We start from the raw sequence: 22115 nt of genomic DNA, 5'->3' as shown, positions 1-22115 counted from the left end.
ATATCCCTCTCAAAATCCAGCTACCATGCTGTGAGAAGTAAGCCATATAGATAGGCCATGTGTAAGTGGTTCTGGTTGAGTGACTGCTTCAAGTCATCTCAGCCCAGACATCAGCTATGTCAGTGACACGAGTAAAGAAGACTCCAGATGATTACAGCCCCCAGCTGCAAGCCAGCCCTAGTCCTTAGTTGTCGCAGCTGAGGCCTCAAACCCTGCAGAAGAGAAAAACCCATCCCTACTGTGCTCTGTCCAAATTCCTGAGTCACAAAATCCATGAGCATAATAAAGTGCTTATTGTTTGAAGACTCTGAGTGGTTACTTAAGCAGCACTAGTAACTGGAACATATGTTGATCCTGTCGGTAGCTAGTGTGAGTTTAGTCATGCATCACTTCATGATTGGGCTACATTCTGAGAAACGTGTTGTTAGGCGATTTTGTCGTTGTGCAAACATCACAGAGTATACTTACACAAACCTATATGGTATAGCCTACTGCACACCTACGCTATATGGTACTAATCTTTTGGGGCCACTGTCATATATGTGGTCCATTGTTGCCCAAATTGTCATTATGTGGTGCATGACTGTATAGCAGTGATTGGCGACAATAAGCTAGGGGACAAAACTGGATGGTTATTCACAGAGCAACGAGAAGTTTAAAGCATATTCAGGTAGCATATGGTTGGCCCTGGTCCAAGGTACTGCCCCTTCCCTACACCCTCTTCCTCCCTGAGATTTACACCCCTGCGATTGACAGTAAGCTTTACAGGAAACAGTCTTTAGAGAACTGTGGATTAAGGTAATAGCCACCATGTTACAGCAGCCATTTTGAAAAAAGAATTCTATTATAATTTCCAAAATCCCCAATTATGTATATATATATACTTCCCTTCTACAATAAGGTATCTAAAAGTTTTAATGTTTTATATTTGCTAGTTTTCCCAGGTAGACTTGTTATTGAACTGACTTCTTATTCAACAGACTCTGAACAGAACATCTTCTATCCTAGCACAGTTTCTCTGATTTCAAACCTTAATTTTATGGTATCATGTAATGATTATCATCATGTTCAACAAGTTATTTAAAAATACCAGATACCACTCCAAAAAACTTAGAGGAAACAAAGCTATTTAAATTTTATTTCCAAAGTCTAATTTTAATCCAGACTGAACAAACAAGGAGAAAAGTGAGAAAGCTAACTGTATTAGCAGACACAGATGTACCAAATGTACAACAGTGGGTTATTAACAGAACTATTTACATGCATATTTACAAGCAATCCTTTTGTACATAAGTTTTACTTTTAGTTGGAAAAAGATTTGACATTAGGTAAAAATATTACTTAACTAGGGCTGAGGTGGTACCACATTGTAGTAAAAGTATTAGAAAAGTGATCCTCAAGGTATATCAATTGTAAAGCAGATGAAAACTTGAGTGACAAAGATCTAGTAAAATTCTCTAGTAAAAAAGTCAATGCAACTCATGCTACAAAATAAAAATGAGAAAACCATATAAATAAAGCAGAATAATGTTCTAGGCTTTAGAGTAATGAAGTTAGGTGAAAAAAATGAATAGCTCTAGAATTGCAATAAAGCCTCAGTGAGGAATCTTAGTTGTTTGGTTGGGAGTTCCAAGTTTTTTTTTTTAAATGAGATTTTAAAAGCCCTTGGTATCAAATAGCATCTGGATATGTAAGTCAGTTGTTAATAATAGTCTAAGACTTCAGTGCTAAAGAATTTCACGATTGTGATTCATCTTTGAAACCCAATTCATTGAGACACTAAATGTAAAACTAAATGATAGCTGTAATACTCATATCTAAAAAAAGGATGCTACATTTTTGCAGTAATATGTATTTCCAGGCAAAGACTTTTTACCTCAAGAAAAGGAGAATTTAAAGGATAAGCTTCTAACCAGCTAGCAAAATTTACTTTCAACATTTTATTTCAAAATCGATTTTATTGCAGCCAAAACAGTGGAATTAACTGTACATAATAAACTATTATATATATATACACATTTTAAGTTATAGGGAATAAAGTTTATTTTGGCAGATAGTGTTAAACAAAATTAAAGTTGCATACATTAGTAACATAACTCAAAATCCTTAATTTGGTATAAGTATGACACATTTTCTTGCTTTCCTGTGTTCTGCTAAATCACCATAACCTAAACTGCTTCATAAAACTGATATGCTGAAATTTAGCTCTACTGCTTTCGCTTACGCTCTGATTCCAAACAAAACTTTTCATATGCTTCTTCTATCTCTGGGTCCATCTCATCATCAATATCATCCAAGTATCTGTGAAAGAAGCAAAGATGATTCACAAGTTTAATGTTTTTCAATTCAGAAAACGTCCGAGATGCTACGCCACGATTAAGGAAAGTATGTGACATAACTCTCCTAGACTGAGTTAGAACTCAAGCACTGCTTAGAATTACAAAAATGGCAGTCCTCAAACCAACAAATGCTTAATTTGATGAGTTAAATTTTACACTGGATTCTGAGGCCCCTTGTGTTTGAAATTAAGATTCTGCTATACTTTTAGACATAGGTTAAATTATTTAATCTCAAAGCTAAATCAAAGACTTGACATAGGGGCTCAAGATTGATATTAATTTCACAAATTTACCTCATCAACAATTACACTATAATGAGAACATAATTTCAGATATGCCATTCACTTCTATGATACAATATTTTATGTCTACTTAACACCAGAAATATTCCTGTGATGACAGTTTAGTTACATTCTCATTTGGAATTAGACTTTCGTAACAAGAAGCTACTTTCTGGATAATTTGTTTCAGATTTTTTTCCCACTTATTAAAATGATGGCATACAAGGCTTTCCATGGCTAAGAATGGGGGAAAAATTTTAGGCGCCCACTAAGGGTTTAATACGCACAGTCTTGCTGAATTCCCATAGCCATCTTAAAAAAATACGTACTACCATCATCTTCATTTTAGAGATTAAAAAACAAAAAAAGACTCTTGGAGGTTAAATAAATAACAGGATTTGGGTAAGTATGCTGCAGACCAGAATTTGACTCCAGATCCTTTCTCTTTTCTGCACTTTTCCTTTACAACAAGATGCTGTCCATATGTCTCCCCACTCCCCAAAAAGCCTTTCCACCTACATGTGTGACAAAACTATCTTGCCACTCCAAGCAATTGCTGATGGCTCTCTCTCGCTTTGTTCCTCCCCCATTTCCAGTATAAGGCCATGTGTTGAAATGGCCACAAGTTCATTAGGGCAAGAGACTATGCTGCTTACCAAGCAAAACTTTAGAGGATAACCTGAGTTCAATGCCAAGAACAACTTGAACTTCCAGTGCTATGCCCAGCAGGGCTGAATCTGCCTAACTGTGCCTGGGTCCTTACATCCCCATATTTTTTTCTATTAAACTAGTAGTATGTAAAAGTATGGCAACCTTATATTAGAAGATCTCAAAAACCGACTTATAATTAAAATGTCACTAAACAGGAGAGGATAAAGGTGGTTCACGTTTTTTTTTTTTTAATCTACAACACACGTGAGAGATGAGATACAAGAAAAATTGAAGTCAGATTTAATTTGTTCTCGCTTTTACTTAGGAAGAAGAGAATCTAAGTAGCTTGTCCAAGTTCATAGAAATTGTTAACAGGGCTAGGACTAGGACTAAACCTCACAAGTTCTTGGTTCTTCTATAACAAAAGTAGTGCAATCTGAAGGTAAATGAGTAATACGATAAAAATTTCTTTTATTACAAAAAATGACAGGTGAAGAAATGGAGTGATGAGAACAGGACTATAACTTACATCTTCCCATCAGTCCAAACATTTTATATAGGAATATCTATTTTCTTTAATCTTAATTTATCCACTGACAGCTAAGATTTGAGCCTTTTACTATGTGCCAGAAGACTGTTCTAAGTATTTATGTATTTTCATTTACTTCCCAAAAATATTCAAGGGCTGCTACTGTTCCTACTTTATGGATGGACAAACAGGCACAGAACTAGCCCAAGATCTTACTGTATTAGAGCTACTTATTTTAAAGTCTTAGGTACAATAACAGCATCTATTTTACAAAAACTAATTAAGAGTCAGCCCTGATGGCCTAATGGTTGAAGTTTGGCATGCTCTGCTTCGGCAGCCCGGGTTCGGTTCCAGGCCCAGAACCATACCACCCATCTGTCAGTAGCCATACTGTGGCAGTGGCTCACACAGAATCAGAACAACTTACAAGTATACACAACTATGTACTGGGGCTTTGGGGTGGGGTGGGGTGGGATGGGGGGAAGGAAGAAAAAAGGAGGAAGTTTGGCAACAGATGTTAGTTTAGGGTGAATCTTCCCCTGGAAAACAACAAAAACGCAAGAAACTAATTATGCTTGACTATGCTACATTTTAATATTTTTTCCCCTCAACTATATGTAAATTTTCAGAATCACAGTTTACATGTTTTCTAATCCGATTTTCTAAAAATTTTTGGTAAATAAGTACTACATATATACAACCATATTACCATCAAATCAAAATGCACATTCTTTCATCTACTTTTTTCTAGTATAAACTGTCTACAAACTGTGGCCACAGAAAATTTCACAAAGGAAGTTAGTAGCTGAAGAGAACTTACGGATCACCAGCCCCTGATAAATCTGTTCCATTTTCTTCATAATCTGGAAAAAAGTCTTCTCTTTCAAGTAACTCTTGATATTTCTCTTGGTAATCTATAAAAAAATAAAGAAAAAAGTTTACATGCTGAAAAAATTCATATGAAATGGCCTGTTATCCCTAAAAATTATTTTTATTATGACTTTTCATTTAAGTAGATCCAATGTTTAATTAGCAGTAAGCTTCCAATTACGTATTTAAGAATAGCTTTTATAAAACATATTCTAATTGGCTTGCTTTTGCCTCCCTGCATGCTCATAAATATTAGTTATATATATATATATATATATATATATATATAATATTCCTCTAAATATAAGCTGGAAATCAAAGCCACTGTGAATATACCAGAGTACATTTCACAGCCAATGTGTATGCTGTTTACATTCTCTACTGCTTCTTTCTATCAGACAAAGTATTGGCTATATAACTTGTCGGGGAAGAACAAGTTCCTGCCATATTCCTGTTTTTCCTCGCAGAAGGAAGGATTTCAATCAAACATCCTGGCTTCTGGCTTCCCAATTACTCCTCTCCAAGGAGGTACAGTGAGCCACCTGCTAAGAGGTCACAGCCATTGTTCCATGTTTCTCAATCAGAGGAGGCTAACCTAGCAAAGGTTCTGAGCACAGGGGATTTTCTTGTCTTCCTTCCCCCTGGAGACAGCTGGAAGGTAGCTACCTGATAAATGTTTCAGTTCTACCAACTTTCCCCAGGTTGGGCTCTTCCAAGGTAATATGTGATATTATCTCTCTCCATTTACCAACTGTCTTAGAGTTACTGAGTATCTTTTAAGATCAGCATGTCTGTATGGAGGCCTCACCTTTGAATAATAAAATAGATCAGTGTATATTAAAACTAGTTAGCTTAAAATTAGTTTCTTGTGACCAACAGCTACCAACAGCTCAAATTTCAAGAGGATAATATAATTACATTAGACTGAGTAAAGACCATATTTTTCCAAAATTGTCAGTCTCTATAAAACACTTATTCCAGCTTAAACCACTGGTGATATTTTGACATCCAATTTTGGCAATCTGGAGACCATTTTAACTATAAAACCTTCCTCAACAAATACTGGAGGTAACACATAAGACAAACATCCTTTTAAATGTACAAATGAGTTCACAAAAGAGACAATCCAGTAACCACATGTTAGAAGTGCAAAAGGAACTGAAGCCACACACAACTACTGCAGTTGGTGGCTGGCAGACCGTGTGGTCTCAGAAACAAAGGGCTTGGATTTTAAAACCCACGGAAGGTCAGAAAGTAAGGTCTTGGGTCCATGTGAAGTAGGGAGAAGGAATTCAGGTCCCATGCCCACATCACCCTGCACAAACCCGGGGCCTTCAAAGGGCTGATATTCTCAAGCAAAAAGTGGACCAGGAAAAAACAAAACAAAAAACACCCTGGTGGCACAGGGAGATGGCAAAGGAGGTTGGTTGTCTCTGCCTGGGTTTGGAGTGGAGACAGAAATACTCCGAAGAAACTCGTTTCCCAGAGAATTTGTAACAATGGGCCTGCACCTCAAATTTCTACTACCCACATAAAGAACCCCCACGACAAGAAAATAAAAACTTGCCCAAGCCAATGTTACCCCTGTGGCTCCTGGCAGGAGCAAATATAAAATCCACTTTGGATAGATGTTCCTATAATCCAAGCCACAAGGAGTTTTCATGAAGAAAAACAAAAAGGCAGTTAAAACACTGGAGCATTCATCTAGGGCCAAAATATATGTAACAACTTCAAATGGTTTAGGGGAAAAAAAATAAGTGTGGAGAGAACAAACGATAAAGCAGATGGAGTAAACCATTAACAAAGGTACATCTGAGTAAAGGGTAGATGGACGTTCTTTGTACAATTTTTACCTTTGTAATTTTTCTGTAAGTTTGAAATCATTTCCAAAAAAAAGTTTAAGTTAAATACGAGATTGCAGTAAAAATGATCACAACTTAAGGAAACAATTTTGTGTGTGATAATCAGAAATAACGGCAGGATTAGAATTAAAACACAGAATGAAAATATGAAATAAAAATAAGCATGTTTAGAATGAGAAAAAAGGACTCAAAACTGTGAGAAAAGATCAAGATACTTTGAACAAAATGGAAATAAAATTCAATTTGAAAAACCAAACTGAATTTCTAAACAAAATAGTTACCAGAAATAAAATATTAAATAGAATAAACAGATTAGACAAAGATGAGGAACAAAGAATCAAGCTAACTTTGAAGAATAAGGGAAGGAAGAAAGTCTGTCTTACCAGACATAGCAAGATTTACAGTAAGGTAAGAATAATTTAGAATGCAGTATTGGTCTTGAGATAAAAAGAAGAAAGATCCACATGCATAGACATGGGAATAAGACACAAGTTTACAGAGGAGTTCCAGGGTACACAACAGAGGGACTTTTTCTCTAGGAGAGCAAGGATGACTCAACACCTGTTGCTGAGACAAGAGACTATGGAAAAAATATTTAATTCCTACTATATCCCATATATAAAAATTAGCCAGATAGATTAAAGATCTAAATATGAAAAACAGCAAAGTAAGATTTTTTAGAAGAAAATGGAATTTGATAATTGTAAGGAAACTTAAGTCACAGAGGGCAAAACAAGACAGATATATTTAGTTTACATCAAAACTCAGAGTTTCTATATGACAAGACATCATAAACAAAATGGGAAGACAGCACATACTGGGAGAAGCTAAGGATCACTTGCTAGGCTATGTAAGGAATTACAAATCAATAAGAAAGAGATGATCCAATAGAAGCAAAGAAGAGAGTCAGGCAATTCTCAAAGGAAGAAATCAAAAGGTCAATAGAAACATGAAAAGAAATTCCTATCACTAGTAGGGAAACACAAGTTTACAATTTCATACAATCAGACTGACAAAAATTAGGTCTGATGACAATAAGTGCTGCCAAGGATGAGAAACATGCTCAGAGGCTGCTGTGGGAATATTAAGTGGTATAATCATGTTGGAAAGCACTTGAGCAACATTTCATGAAGTTGAAGACGCACACTCCCTTCCCCAAAGAAACTCCTGCCTGTGCACAAAGACTAAAGATGTTTGTACAGTACTGTCTGTAGTAACAAGTGTGAACCACCTGACCATCCATAAGTAGAGTAAACCACAGTTTACAGCTCCCCTAAGTGGAATATTATTTGCATTTAAAATAAATGATGTAAAGCTATATATAGCAACATGGATAAATACTGAAAATAATACTGAATAAAAAATAAGTTGCAAAAGGATGTGCATAACATACCATTTAGGTTAATACTACCGTGTGTGATAATACCTATTATTTACAGACACAAATGAAGTAAAAAGATAATCGCAATGACACCCACTTCAGGATAGTAATTACCTCTGGGAGAGAAGTGATGGAAGGACTGGACTTGGGGTGAGGGATCAATCACAGAACTGCGAATAGTTCAGTAGTATCTATAGGGTTTTCTCTCTTTAGAAAGACCCAAAGTATATATTAAAATAACAAAACTACATTGCTTTAATCTTGACAGTGAATCAGTAGTCAGTTTTTTTTATATTTTTTGAATGTTTCATAATTTAAAGCTGAAGGTTAAGCAGTTCTTTCTACCTCATTTGTGCTGGAGGCACAGGATAGTCAGTGCCTGCTATCCAGAGGAAACAAATAGGAGTATTCCGACAATAAGCTGGTTGTAGTTTGTACCAAATGGGAAAAATTTCTCTCTTGCTCTCACTGCACTCCCATTTATCACAATTAAAGCAACCTTTCTATAAATGACCTTTTTCTGGAAGGGAAGGTGTCAGCGATTTAGAGTTAACTAACTTTGATCCACCAAGTATTGAATCTGTAATTCTTAGCATCTACAAGTATTAATCCATATTAATGAAAGTTGCTGATTACATAGTGAACTAGAACCATCTATCTCTTCCATTCTAACCACTGGAAAGTATAGAGTATAAAAACAAAATATCAGAGAAAATATAAAATAAAAATGGCTGCATTTAATTGAGAGATTCTTCCAATCCTCCATTGTTAGGATGACAGGACACTACATACTGAGTCAGACTTTCCATCTGAAGTAGTTCTAAGTGGTCACTAAAGAATATTCTATATGCAACAAACTTTTACCTTATTTTAGAATGATGTGAACTCCTCAAAAAGCTACAAGTTTGTGCTGGTGGGAGTATGGTTTCCTGTAATTTACTCTCTTACCAAAAAATGGAGGGAAAAATGACTGAGACAACATACCTGGATCGGCTGCAGTGAAAGGAACACCATCAGATGTATAAAATGTTGGTTCATTCTAGGATGAATCAAAGTGATAAAAATATGTAATCATTTCAGAATTGATTTTTTAAAAGCACATTAATGAAGCATGGCTGATGTCACTTGTCTGCACCTGATAATGCAAGAACAAGTAAAAAACTAACTTCCTCACAGCCATTTCCATTTCTTTGGAGAAGTCTACGGTTTTCAGATTTCTATTATCTTAAGTTCTTGTGGTTCTAACTCTGCTGTCTCTTGTCTGTCACACTCTCAGTGAATTGTTTTGTTGTGCACTGTGATTTAGTGTCAGCTTGTTTTTAGTTGTGGTTACCCCCTCCCCACCAATTTTTTCTTTAAGAATTTCCAAGACTGGGGTTGTAGGAGGGTTATTCTATAGTTGCTTTGTGTCTGGTCATGTTGGGAACTTCAGGGCATCACTGGCTTGATAACCGTTTTTATTTTCTTAATTTACTTTACTACAACATGCAAGGTAAAAGTTTGAGATGCAGGTCTTTGGTTATGAATTCTCCAGAAGAACTGCTTCCCGGAATCCCTATGTTCACCTGCGGGCAAGCCTTATCAATTTCCCTTGCCACTGGATGGATCTTTCTCTAGTCCACCCTTTCACTGGAGGATGCCATGTTTCTTCTCCTATTTACCTGGTCTGCTGGCTGCCATGTGACCCTAAGCCAGTGAAAAGAATTATTAGGCATTAAATTCTGAGAACAGCTTTATGTAACTCATCTAGAAATTTCTAAAATTGAATTCAAGCAATAAGCAAAACTTAAAATGTCAACGCTGGCATACCATAAAATAGTTAGGGTCATTTTCAGGTGTTGCTTCTCTGTATGTTGAGGTTGCATGGACTCTACCCCAGTTACTTGACCGGAGTTCTACAAGCTTCAAAAGCATCTGTTTTACATCTCTGCAGACAAGTCAAAAATAAGTTAAAGTATATCCACCACAAGTATTGTCAGGCTCTAAAACACCACAGACTTCTAAAACTTTGTTTCACAAATTTAATACGTATATCCAATGCTTTAATTTTCTAGATATTTCCTATAATGACATGAATTTATTATTTTTTTTTTTTTAAAACAGCCTTGAAATTTGTTCCATGTAACTGTGACCATATGGTTCTTAAAAGCAGTGGCAATCCTGCAAACATTTATGCCTCCTACTGGATTTATAATAGTACTTTATCCAAATATTTATTGAACAATTTAAAGTCTGAAACATTTTTCAATGGACTCATATCTTACCACAGGAAAATCTTAACTTCTTTATTTTATAAACATAATGGAATAAAAGTGGATAAGTGAGCAGAAGCCATAGGTAAAATATTATAAAGAAAATACTTCTGTAGATCAATCTATTTCAATTATTCTGATGAAGTACAGCAGATTAAAAAACCACCCCCAGAGAAAAAGTAAGAAATTTAGATCTACTGGCTATCTACATTACTTCTTTTCCTACCTGCTGCAATTTGCATCTAGGACAACATTTTCAATTCTCTGAATAATTTCTTCCATATCAGTCTTTCCTTTTTCCTTCCAGGCATCTTCCAAAACTGACCCTGTCAACTAAAAAAGCAGGTATCAGTAAGATAAGGAATTTAATACAGAAATTCTGAAAAGACATTAGTAGCACTTCAAGCATTCCTTGAACAAGATGAATTTAGCAAATTAAATATTCTCAATTATTCTCTACCATCTAATATTCAAGGATCTCTATACCCGCTGTTTTTCTTAACTGAAAGAAACTAAAAGAATGAATTATAGCAGAACTTTAATCATAGGTTTTATGTGTCAATGGCAATACGGTATAGTCCTTGTATGACCAAGATAAGCTACGCAATTTTCGTCAACCTATCACTTTTAAGATGTAATAAATATAGGCCTTTTGAATTTAAAAAAAAAAACTTTCATCAGAAAAAAAATGAATTAAGAATATAAACAGGTAGTTCACAGAAATTAAAAAATGGCTAATCAACATGAAGAAAAGCTTAAATTCACTAGTGATCAGGAAAATGCAAATGAAAATGAGGTTTTTGTTTTTACTCACCACCTATGCCAAAACAAAACCCAAGACAGATCATATCTCATCACTAATGAGGATATGAGGCAAGAGGTGTACTCACTCACTGCTAGGAGGCATTACTTATCAAATTAAAGTATACATGCTTCCTGAGCCACCAGATGGATGTGTAGGAATTTAAACTACATAAACAACTGCACACTTGAAGACACGATGAAAGATTACTGACAGTGCTGCAGTGGCTAAACTGAAAATACCCCAACTGTTCAATGACAGAATGGATAAACAATGTGTGTGCGTGCACTGGAATACCAGGAAGCTCCTGAAAAAAACGACTGCATACCTGTGTTTCATGCAAAGATCCAAGATGTTTGTTAGGTGCTAAAAAAGCAAGCCAGGACAGGATAAGATCTTACTCATGAGAGCATACACACAGACACGGGAAAGGGAGAAAAGTGTACTTATAGATGGGGACAGAGTGAAGAACTTCCTTTTTCACTTCTAAATTTTGCTTCTTATATTATTAAACAATTAAGTATATATTGCTTTTTCAATATTTAAATCAAGAGTAAACTGTCAATATTTAACTTAATAACTTAATCTTGAATTCATTTGCGCACTATACATACTTTCCTTCCTCTAAAGTATACACTAACGGGGTAGAACCGTTAAATTTTTATGAAAAAAGTAAGTAAAACCTACCTTCAGTAATTTTACTGCACAAATTAAGTTGTCATCCATAGGATTAGAAAAGAGGGCATTCAGCAACTCCCGAAGACCAACCTGAAGAATATCTGCTCTTGTGACCTGTCCATTTGTTCCCTTGATCTTTTGTGACAAAAGAAAATGAAAAGTAACCATGCCAAAATATAATACAGATACATAAATGGTCTAACAATATGTTGACAAAATAATGTTTTAAGTTAAACAAAAATCATAGGAACACACTCTGGTATCTTCCAAAATTAGACTGACTTTACCTGTAACTAAGACCTCTAATAAAACCAGCAGTCTATAACTAAAATTTTTCATTTATCACACATAGCATATGATCAGGATAATTTAAACCTTCTTTAATATTACTGCTACATAAAGCGTTCTCTAGTCTACTAATTTACCATCTTTTGGGGAACATATAGCATTTTATTCTGATTCTTATATTATTTAAAAATGTTCTATTTTGCATTAGAATGGTACGTATCTTAGCTCTCTGGCTAGAAGAAGTTTAGGTTCAGAAGCCATGCCTTATCCTTCTATTTCCCAAGAATAGTTCCACGTAGGAAACACTCAACAGCATTCTTAAAATGACCCTTGATTTAAAGCACATTTTAGATCGGTACTCTTATTTTGGTTTAAATTAAAAAACTGAAAAAGATTAAAGCACGAGATTTTTAAAAAATTAAGTCCATCTGTGGTAAAAGGGGATGGTAAATTAGGCACTAGAATGGACCTAGACATTTTAAATACACTGTCTGACATGCACATTTGATGGTGAATACACGTGTCTTTTCAGTGGGGTTTATGATACTCAGTCCTTAAATCAGAGCTTAAGGAAGTAACCAGTGCAAAAAAAAAATCAAGCAAATCCATTACAAAGTAATATTCAGTCAACACTTATGTCGCTCACTGATAAGCATATACTCAAGTACACCAATTTATAAACGTGTTTAGCTGTAGACTTTGTACAAATGCATTCTATGTGGAAGATTAATATATAAAATAGGACCAAGAAGAACCATTCTGGGTGAATTAGGGTGAAAAAACTAGAAACTCTAATCTCTCCCCTCTTCACTCAAAGCTTTGTGTTTTGTAGGGCAAGTCGCTTTTGAGCCACCATCTGAAAGTCAACATAGTAAAAGTACTAATATTTATGATACCAGGATTCAAAAAGGTATGACTGTCTATATTTCAAAAGCTTAAACTTCCACGTAACCCATGGCTTTCCAGAAGTACATAAAGACTTTAAAATGCTTAGTAGTTACTTCCTAACACCCGGCCCTTGAACAGGAGACATAAATATTACAGACGTCCCATTAGAGGACAGAGACTACCATAAGCAGGTACTAAGACATCATTTTCCTTCTCTCTCATTCCCCTTCTTCCATTTCACTCTAAACATTGTAAAAGTAGAACGTAAACACAAATTCCTTAACTGAGATCAATTTATGTTCTCAGGCTTTGTCAGTACTTAACAAAAGAAAAATTTCTTCTCACCTCCAGGTTAAGATAAAGTTCTCCCAGAAAGAGTACAAATGCATGGAATCGTTTTCGAGTCACTTCATCCCCTTTAGCTGCTTGATCTTTAACTTCATATTCAGTCCGACATCTAATAAAGATACATCTTTTATAATATCACATTGCTTTGTTTTTTTAAGTAGTCAAACAAGATGACTGTTTGTTGGTTTGGCTGTCTACAAGCAATACAGAGCCAAGTACAAGACACCAACATCCTGACTTTCTATAATAAAAAGTGTTCCTGTCCATTGTAGGGACCAGAATATGCACCATCTTTTCATATTACGATTCCTAGTTTTAAGAAACTGATGGGTTTATTTTCAACTATCTGTATCATATTAAGATTGCGATGTTTAAGCAACATACGTTTCACAAGGTTCATTGTATATGGGCATCAAAAAGAAAGAAAAAAAATGCCATACCTTATTTATTGCCTTACAGGTTTTTTAAGACAGAACTATTTTTACTTCAAATTGTCTCTGTAAAATGTTCTACTCTTTATGAATATACAAACTTTGAAATAGAGCTTTAAAAATACACATAGATGGCCTCCAACTAAGCTGAAAATGAAATCTTATTGAGCCCATTATCCTTCTAATTTCCATTATAAAAATCAGAGAAGAAAAATGAGGAAAAAAGTCCCCAGTTGAAACCACATAGAAACACAGAAAGCAATTAATTTGGTCCCTACTTCCAAGAGAGAATGAAGGAGTCAAATAACTTATTTTCCCTTGCTTTATTTCCCCCCATCTGCCTTACACAAATAATAACAAGAAATCCTCTTCTTGGAGCTTACAGACAAAGTTCCTACAAGATATCTAAACTAATCACAATAAGCCTGTAATCGTCTGTGTCAGTGAATTATGGTGTCAGCTACTACTACTAGAATGGATTTTTAAAATAGGCTTTAAATGTTTACCATTTTGGTGTTAAATATTTTTTCTCATCTTTACTGATAAGGTGATGAGACAACTCCAGGAAAGTCGTGTGCTTTATAAAACTGATTTTGATAGAACTTCTTTTAAAGACCAAGGGAGGAGCTTACGGCGAGTTAATGGCTTCGTACAGGAGGGATCAGTTTAGGTTGGCTTTGTAAAAAAATTTCTTCAAAGAAGAAAAAAAGTCACTTCTTGCCCAAGAATTTACCTTGGGTCAGGGTGTGAACTAACCATAAACTCGGGATAGGTTATTGTGCCTATGTGGCCGATTCCAATGCTTACAAGCTATATTAAATGAGCAACATCATCTGTTTGAGTCAGAGAAGATATTTGTTACCTTCTCATACATATTAATTCCTCATTAGAAGAAAAGTTGGGATATCTATAAACAGAACACTCTGGTTAATAATGGAAAGGATCAGTTAACTAATGCCAATTCAGTTATCCGAGCACCTACTGGCTGGTCTCCTTTCTCTGTCCTTTCTTTTACAACTTTGCAGGTGACTTCCCTTTTGTTTTATAAATGCTGTAACTATCCCATTATACATTAAGATGTGTTAATTTATGTGCAAAAGTAAATCCCTATCCCTGTACATGGCTGATTATCTAAGCGAGATGAAAGACCCCGAACCTTTTTAAGCTAAAGATTTTCAATTATAAAAGCAATACATGCTTATTTCACAAAGGTTGCAACAGAGAGAAATATAAACAACAAAGTCACTGCAACCCAGAGATAAATGCTGTGAAGGTAACTGCTTTTTCAAAGTATGTATAGATTTTTAAGTTAGGTAATAGAACTATGCCATTTTTCACTTGTTTTATGATTGGCATTTCTCCATGTTAATATTTTTGACAGTATCATATTACTATAGAAGCACATACATGGGTAAAGGGTCAAAAGAGTCAGAAGCGTGGTTCTCAACCATGGCTACACAGTAGAACCACTTGGGGAGCTTTAAAAAACCAAGCCCAGATTCCACCTAAGCCCAGTTACATAGGAATGTCCAAGAGTGGGGGCAGGGTCTCAGCCCTACTTTAAGTCTCTAGGTAACTGTAAGGCACAGCCAGGGGAGAGCAGCACTGGGGAAGATGATAAGCAAGGCTTTCTGCCATCCTACCTTCTAAAAGGGCCCACTTTCACATCTTTCTAGAAGCTATAATTTGCATTTTTTTTAATTACAGGGAAGGTTAGATATCTTTTTATAACTTTGTCATTTATATTTTTCCAAATTGCACCTATTCAGAGACTATTCCTAATATTTCTATTAAAATACTGGTCTTTTTCTTACTTATTCCTAAGATGCCCCGCTTTTCATATTAAATAAATGAGCTTGTTGCCACGTGTTACACGCATCCCTATTTTTATTTCAAAGAAATTGATGACACCTCCCTAAATATTATATTCTATATGTAATTAAGTTTAATCTCTTGCTTTAGGGACTGTGGGTATCTTGGCTTGCTTAAAAGGACATTACCAACCTAAGATTTTAATTGTCAATTTTCCCCCTACTATTTACTGTTTCACTTTTACTTAAATCTTTGATATATTTGAAATATATTTTGGTGTAAAGAGTAAGACAGAAACCCATCTTTGTTTTGCTTTCTCCCCATGAATGATTAGCTGTGTCAGCAGCACAGTTTATCTTTCACATATGTATTTGAGGTACCACCTTCATCAAAAGCTTAATTTTCAAGTGTCTCAGAAATGTACTTTTGGAATCTTTATTCTGTTCCAGTGCAGTCTTCTCATACAACGGAATATTCTGCAACCACTGCAAGTATCTTTAAAGAACTAATGGGCAAACTATATAAACTCAAAGACAACCTTGTTATTGAATAAAATAATGCCAATTATAAGTAAATTAATTTCCCTAAATTAGCTTATGAATGCAATGTCATCCCCAAAATACCTTAGTAAATACCAACAAGATTTGGGTAGTTTCATGTACTGATTCTAAAGTTGACTGGAGAAAATGAGCATGCAAGAACAGGAAAGAAGATTCCACAAAAAAAGAATGGGGAACTATCTAGACTAGATATTAAAAAATTAGAGCTTTTTAATAGTATGGTAATGAAATAGGAATAGAAAAGTGATGAACTGAATATAATGAAAGTCCAGAATCAAAACCCAAATATAAGGATGTAGTGCGACAAAGGTAGTTCAAATCAGTAAGGTAATGGACCATTCACAAAAGTGGTATGGGAAAAACCGGTTAAAGTTGTGGCAATAAATGAAACTGGATCCTTAGTCAAACCAAAAGTAGCAAAGTGCTAAGAAATATGTTAAGTGATCATTTTTAAGATCTTAGGAAAGAAAAGGCCTTCCTAAAGACAAAAATCAATGGCAGAGACCATTACAGAAAAAGACTAAAATATGTGACTACAAGCTTTCAATACTATACAAGTAAGAAAGGCCTGCCCTATTCTCCACTGCAACTTTCTATTACGTAGTCTCTAGAAAAGAGGAATGGTCAAATTCTAGTACGTTTAGTAGTAGTTTTCCTTTAAGTTCATATATTCACACTAACCTTTTAAGCAACAACTGGCGGAAGTTGCCACTCTGTGGGCTAATTGTCAGATGATGAGACAGGTAATTACAGAGGCGAGCTCCCATATAAGAGAAATTCGGGATAGATGTGGCCTTTCAAAAAGAAAAAAGTTTTGTATGACACAGACACAGCAAGTTATTAATGCAAATACTTCAGAGCAACATTCTAAAGAGGAAACCATTTCTGTCCCCAAAACTGACCACATTGTACAGAAAAATGTACAAGTCTTTTGTAATTGTTAGGCATAAGGAAATTGTTAACTCTCCCTCCCAACCTTACACCAAGAATCAGAACAAGTACAAAGAAAAATGTTTAAGGCAAGTTCTCCCCATCATTTGCCTGAGGTTACCAGAAAGCAAATAGACAATATCTCTTTAAACTAACCCATTTTTGCACAAAATATGTACATGTAGAGCCAGTTGCACAGTGCCAATTATGAACAAGAGCATTTGCTGAACTATTGATCTGTGGTGTTTCTCAAGGATAGGATGGCACCGACTCTGGCATCCAGCAGTCCAGAACAAGACTCTCAGACCTTCTGCTTTGTGACCTTGGACATCACTAAACCTCCCTGAGCTTCAGTTTCTGGATTTCTAAAGAGGTGATTACTCATAGATGGTGCGAGAGATTAACACTTAAAGAACAATCCAAAAACAACTGGGGTAAAGAGGAAATCAAAATAGATAAGCTATTTAAAAAAATAAGACAGTGAGAACACACTATGTATCAAAGACTGATACAACCAAAGTAGTACTCAGGAAGTTTAACTTTCATCTCAGTTTTTAAAGAATAGAGATATACAGAACATAGTTCACTACCTAATGTTAGGTAAGTAAAACACATGAAGCGGTTAAGGGACTTGGCCAAGGTCACAAAGGTTGTAGTTAACCAGTCTAGAGCTAACAAATGGCCTGGTGCCCCTCCTACCCTATGTTAGGTCTAATTACTAGTTGTGGTAACCTTAGACAAGTCCTTTAACCATCTCTGTTAAGATAGGTATAAAATGGGGCTAAGTGTAATACCTCGCAACCGCTGAGGATTAAATGAGTTAACTTCATGTCAAGTGTTTAGTATTGCCTGGCATGTAGTAAGTACTTTATAATTATTAGGTCTTTTTATTTCTGATTATTTTCTTGCTCACATGGGACCCTGTACACCATCATCTGGATGATCCACTTGGCCTCTCCTATAAAATTCCCCATTTCCTAGTTCCCACGTCTTCTTTCTTAGCTTAATTCCTCTTTTTGGTGGAATACCTCCTTCAATAACTTCTCAAGGGTTACAATAAAACTTCAAACTGGCTACTCAGAAAAAGATCTAGATAGCCTAATTTTTTTAGATTTTTAAACAATATTTTTAGCCTCCTTCCATCCTTATCCAGAACCTTTTGGAGATTCTGTATTATAAATCAGGGTGATTCTCAGCTTTCTCCACTGGAATTCAACTTTTTTAGACCTGCCAAGTCATTTATCACTCACTCTCCTGCTTTGTAGTCTCCAAAACTGGTACTTCTATCTCCTTTCCCCATCTCAGTCCTTACGGGCGTCTGGCTTTTTAAATTAAATTTTTAATTTGCCATTTGTTTTTCTTCTTAGAACAGGTCTTCTTCTGCTAGTTGCTGTGAGTAAATTCTCTCAATGAAACTTGAGAAATGTTGGTAAATCTGTGTATCACTGACCCCAGAATGTTAAAACTTAAAATACTGAGTACATACAGTCATGCATGGCTTAACAACAGGGATACATTCTGAGAAATGCGCTGTTAGGCGATTTCGTCTTTGTGCGATCATCATAGAGTGTACTTACACAAACCTAGATGGCATAGCCTTCTACACACCTAGGCTCTATGGCACTAATCTTATGGGACCACTGTTGTATACGTTGCGCATGACTGTATGTGAGGAATTGGCTTTGAGACAATCACAGAAACTGCAGTTTGTCAGGCTACAGTCCTTCTGTCCAGCCATGAAGAACTATAATCAGGCAGCCTACTGAAGAGCTGAAACTAAACAGAAGAGAAACCAGAAAGCAATAAGTATAATTCTTCCATTTTCTCTCATTTTTCTCTTCAACCCATTTAGAAGCCGAGAGTAGGTATCAGGACAAATGCAGCAGTTCTATCTTCCTAAGATCTCAGGCATTTCCGGAAATCTGAGAGTTGGTTAGGTAATACTGGGGTTCAGTAAGAATACAGAACAAATCAGAAAAGTAGTCAAATGAAACACCAGGCAAAAGAAAAATCAACCTGCTATCACAATCACTTTTCCATACATTCCAAGTTTGAGTTGCTCTACCAGCAATGAACTAAAGAATACTAAAGGTTATAGGTCTGTTCATATCCTACTCTGTTTTTGGCCAGTCTCACACACTGACCTTAAACTTGTCTTCAAAGTCCAGTGTTTATTTTTCTCCCTAAAAATAGCATTAACGTGTCAATGACCAATATGCTAGGATCAAAACTAAACTTTGTGTGAAGAAACAATCTACACTGACATTTGACTTTCAAGGAATAAGGAATTAAGATGTAAATCCTTGAAAATCTTAAAGTGAAGACAAGCAGAAATGTTAAGACTCAAGACAGGGTGTTTTGTGGTCCTTTTTTGTTTTTCCCCAAGACATTTATGAGGCAAGAAAGTTCTCTCATGTTTTTTTCTCCCCTAATCCAATAATGGTATATAATTTAACATCCAGGAGAAAAGAAATGCAGTCTTTTTTGTGTACTGTTAATCTCACATCCTATAAAACAGAGCGGAGTGGAAAAAAGGTATGATACTTATGTAGCTTTCCTCATAGATGCCCAAAGCTCCTTCCAACGGCCTGGACAGAGCCATGGCTACACAGGTGAATCTGAGGTCTGGCTCCAGCCCTGGATCCCTAACTACAGGAATTTTACACAGCAGAGACTTAAAAGCTCCTATGAACCATAAAGAGCTAACAAGTGTGGAGGCAGGTGAACATGAACCTGGCCTCCCTCAAAGAGCAGCCACCATCCCTGGGCTTCAAGGAAGCCACCTGATGATCACTCCGTGCTATAGCCAACCTACCTGTTGATAGATGAGTTCCACAAGTTCTTGCAAAGCATCATCTGTTGTAACCCAGCCATTCAGGGTCTCTGCAAACTGCTCAATTTCAGTTTCAAAACTGCCAGGCTGCTCTGTAAGATGATTCAAGAAATCCTGAACATATTCTGATAGAGTGGGATAATCCTCACAACCATCCTCATAGGATTCCTATAGATCAGAAGGTAAAAAATAAATAAAAATGAAGCAGTTTCAAGTTGGGATGTATCTAGCACAAATAATTTTTTTTAAGGATCCTTCACATGATAAAATTTGTTATTTTCCTCAATAAAATTAAGTCCACTGAGCTATCCTTCTTCCTTGCCCAATGGCTAAAATGTTGTAACAGAAGGGCTCCATCTCACTGGGTAGGGAATTGTCATCTTATCCCTGGCAGATCTACGAAATGGCTGAGAAATAAAGTTTAAACCAATATATCACTATAATACCAATAACAAAATTAAGATTTTAATGTATTTACTTTACAATAAGATCTAGGATTTGCTTCAAAATGGGAGGGGAGCAGAGGCCATGGATATGGAAACAAGAATGGCCACATGTAGCTAACTGTTGAGACTACAGTGATTCATTATACCATTCTCAATGTTCTTGTAAATAGTGGACATTTTCTATATTGAAAAGAAGAAAGCTAGTAGGGCTGTCATTTGTCAATCCCCAAGGACAGGAAATATATATGGTTAAGTGACTATAAAATTTCATCATATTGTACAGTGGTAGGAGACTTTTTGGCTGCTATATCCAAGTTTCTAGCCAATCTTGATAGCAGCAGTAATTTCCAACTAAGGTCTCCACCACTATCACCTTTGGAAGTTCCCAACCTTTTAATAAATGGCAGGAGGCTGAGCAGGATGAGTACTGCAAAAAGTATCAGATCACAGTTATGAACCCTTACACTCGCAGTGCCTGGAGTACCCTCCAAAGCATTCTGAAGTTTACTTAACAGTTATGATTTAATAATATATTGCGTGATGAAATTTACCCCTCCCCAAAAGGAGTCAAATGAGGAACCACATGAAAGAATTATGACTGCACTATAGAAGCATTTTACGAAGGGGTCACATTCTAAAGTCAGGGAATCCATATGGGGGAAAAAACCCCACATCTAGTCAAAATTCCCTTTAGGAAAGCTCTATGTTGGAGATGAACATACAATCTTAGTGGAAAGACTGACACAGCCAGTGGTTCCTCTATTGTTGGTGCTGACCACTATTTCTTCAGCTGACCACAAGTTAGAGGCCATGTTGCATGATTTTTATATATTTCTAGACACTAAAGTGATACTTAACATGACAAGTTTCATGTACTATGAGAGGCACTCAGAAAATAAGACCAGCTGCAGGAATAGCAGATTCATGCACCCATATCATGCTCATACAGCGTTCACTGAGCAGAAGAGCAGGGAAACGCTCACACATTAAATGTTTGTCTGATCACACAACTGAATCCAAATTAAATTACTGTAAGATAAAGGTACTAATGCTGATGAAACTCAAATTTATGAACCATACACATTACAGCTGTGTGACTGAGGATTAAACCAGTTAATGAGTTAAGTGAGTTAATGAGTAAATGCCCCTGGACCAGTGACTAGCACACAGTAAGGCACTAAGTGTTCAATAAATAAATTTTTAAATTTCTAGGAAAATAGTGAAACATATCCCAAATGCAATAGCCATGTTCTCAAACCTAAAGGGGCTAAAGTGTAGAAGCTTCCAAAAACAGAATAAAAGCTATACTTCTTGGTACCTAGGATGGTACTCTAACTGATTAATTCATCAAAAAGCTAAAAGCCACCAAGTGTGTATATGTTATTCACTCCAAATCGTTTGAGTATTGAGTGCTTACTAAGTGCCAAAGACTGTTCTAGGTGCTGGAAGTACTATCATGCCGTGAATACAGGAGACAAAGTCCTCCTCTCATGGAGCTTATATTCCATAATGGAAGACATTATTCGGACGCTGAGACATAGTATGGAAAAAATGGTCAGGGAAGGATTCTGAAGAGTTAACATCTAAACTGCAACAGAAAGAAAAAAAAAATCCAGCCATGCAAATACCTTAGGGAAGATATTCTATGCAGTGGGCATAAGAAGCATATAGGCCCCAACGAGATAGCTGCTTGCCTGATACCTTTGAGAAAGAAAGGCCAGAACAAAGAAATTGACGATGGGGCAGTAGCTAATGAGATCAATGAGGCAGACAGGGAGATCATGTAGGGTCTTGGGGACCATAGTGAGGACACTGGCTCAAAAGGCAGTAGGAAAGCCATGGCGGGTGGAGTTGGGGGTGAAAGACTGCTGGGGTAGGTTTGAACAAGGAAGGACCACGTGCCAACTTAAGTAATTCGTGCATAGTCACACAGC

The 22115-nt window shown here is 36.0% G+C and overlaps 1 protein-coding gene across 7 annotated transcripts in view; it reads right to left on the bottom strand.

Moving 5' to 3' along the window:
• Positions 1-1110: 1110 nt before the first annotated feature.
• The window catches only part of PAIP1 (poly(A) binding protein interacting protein 1), a 45790-nt gene continuing 24785 nt past the window's right edge, over positions 1111-22115 (bottom strand). For all 7 annotated transcript variants that reach the window (XM_070519689.1, XM_070519688.1, XM_070519690.1 and 4 more), the window contains 9 exons: positions 19718-19903; positions 16654-16766; positions 13167-13278; positions 11655-11780; positions 10392-10498; positions 9723-9840; positions 8898-8952; positions 4621-4714; positions 1111-2301 (listed from right to left, as the gene is read on the bottom strand). In XM_070519689.1, the coding sequence (XP_070375790.1) occupies positions 2208-2301; positions 4621-4714; positions 8898-8952; positions 9723-9840; positions 10392-10498; positions 11655-11780; positions 13167-13278; positions 16654-16766; positions 19718-19903 (1005 nt within the window). In that variant the 3' untranslated portion in view covers positions 1111-2207. The remainder of the gene's footprint in view (positions 2302-4620; positions 4715-8897; positions 8953-9722; positions 9841-10391; positions 10499-11654; positions 11781-13166; positions 13279-16653; positions 16767-19717; positions 19904-22115) is intronic.

This window comes from Equus asinus, chromosome 10 (genome assembly GCF_041296235.1).
Source record: "Equus asinus isolate D_3611 breed Donkey chromosome 10, EquAss-T2T_v2, whole genome shotgun sequence".
NCBI lineage: Eukaryota > Metazoa > Chordata > Mammalia > Perissodactyla > Equidae > Equus > Equus asinus.
Note: the sequence above shows the minus strand (reverse complement) of the source record. Positions and strands in the feature narration are given on the sequence as shown.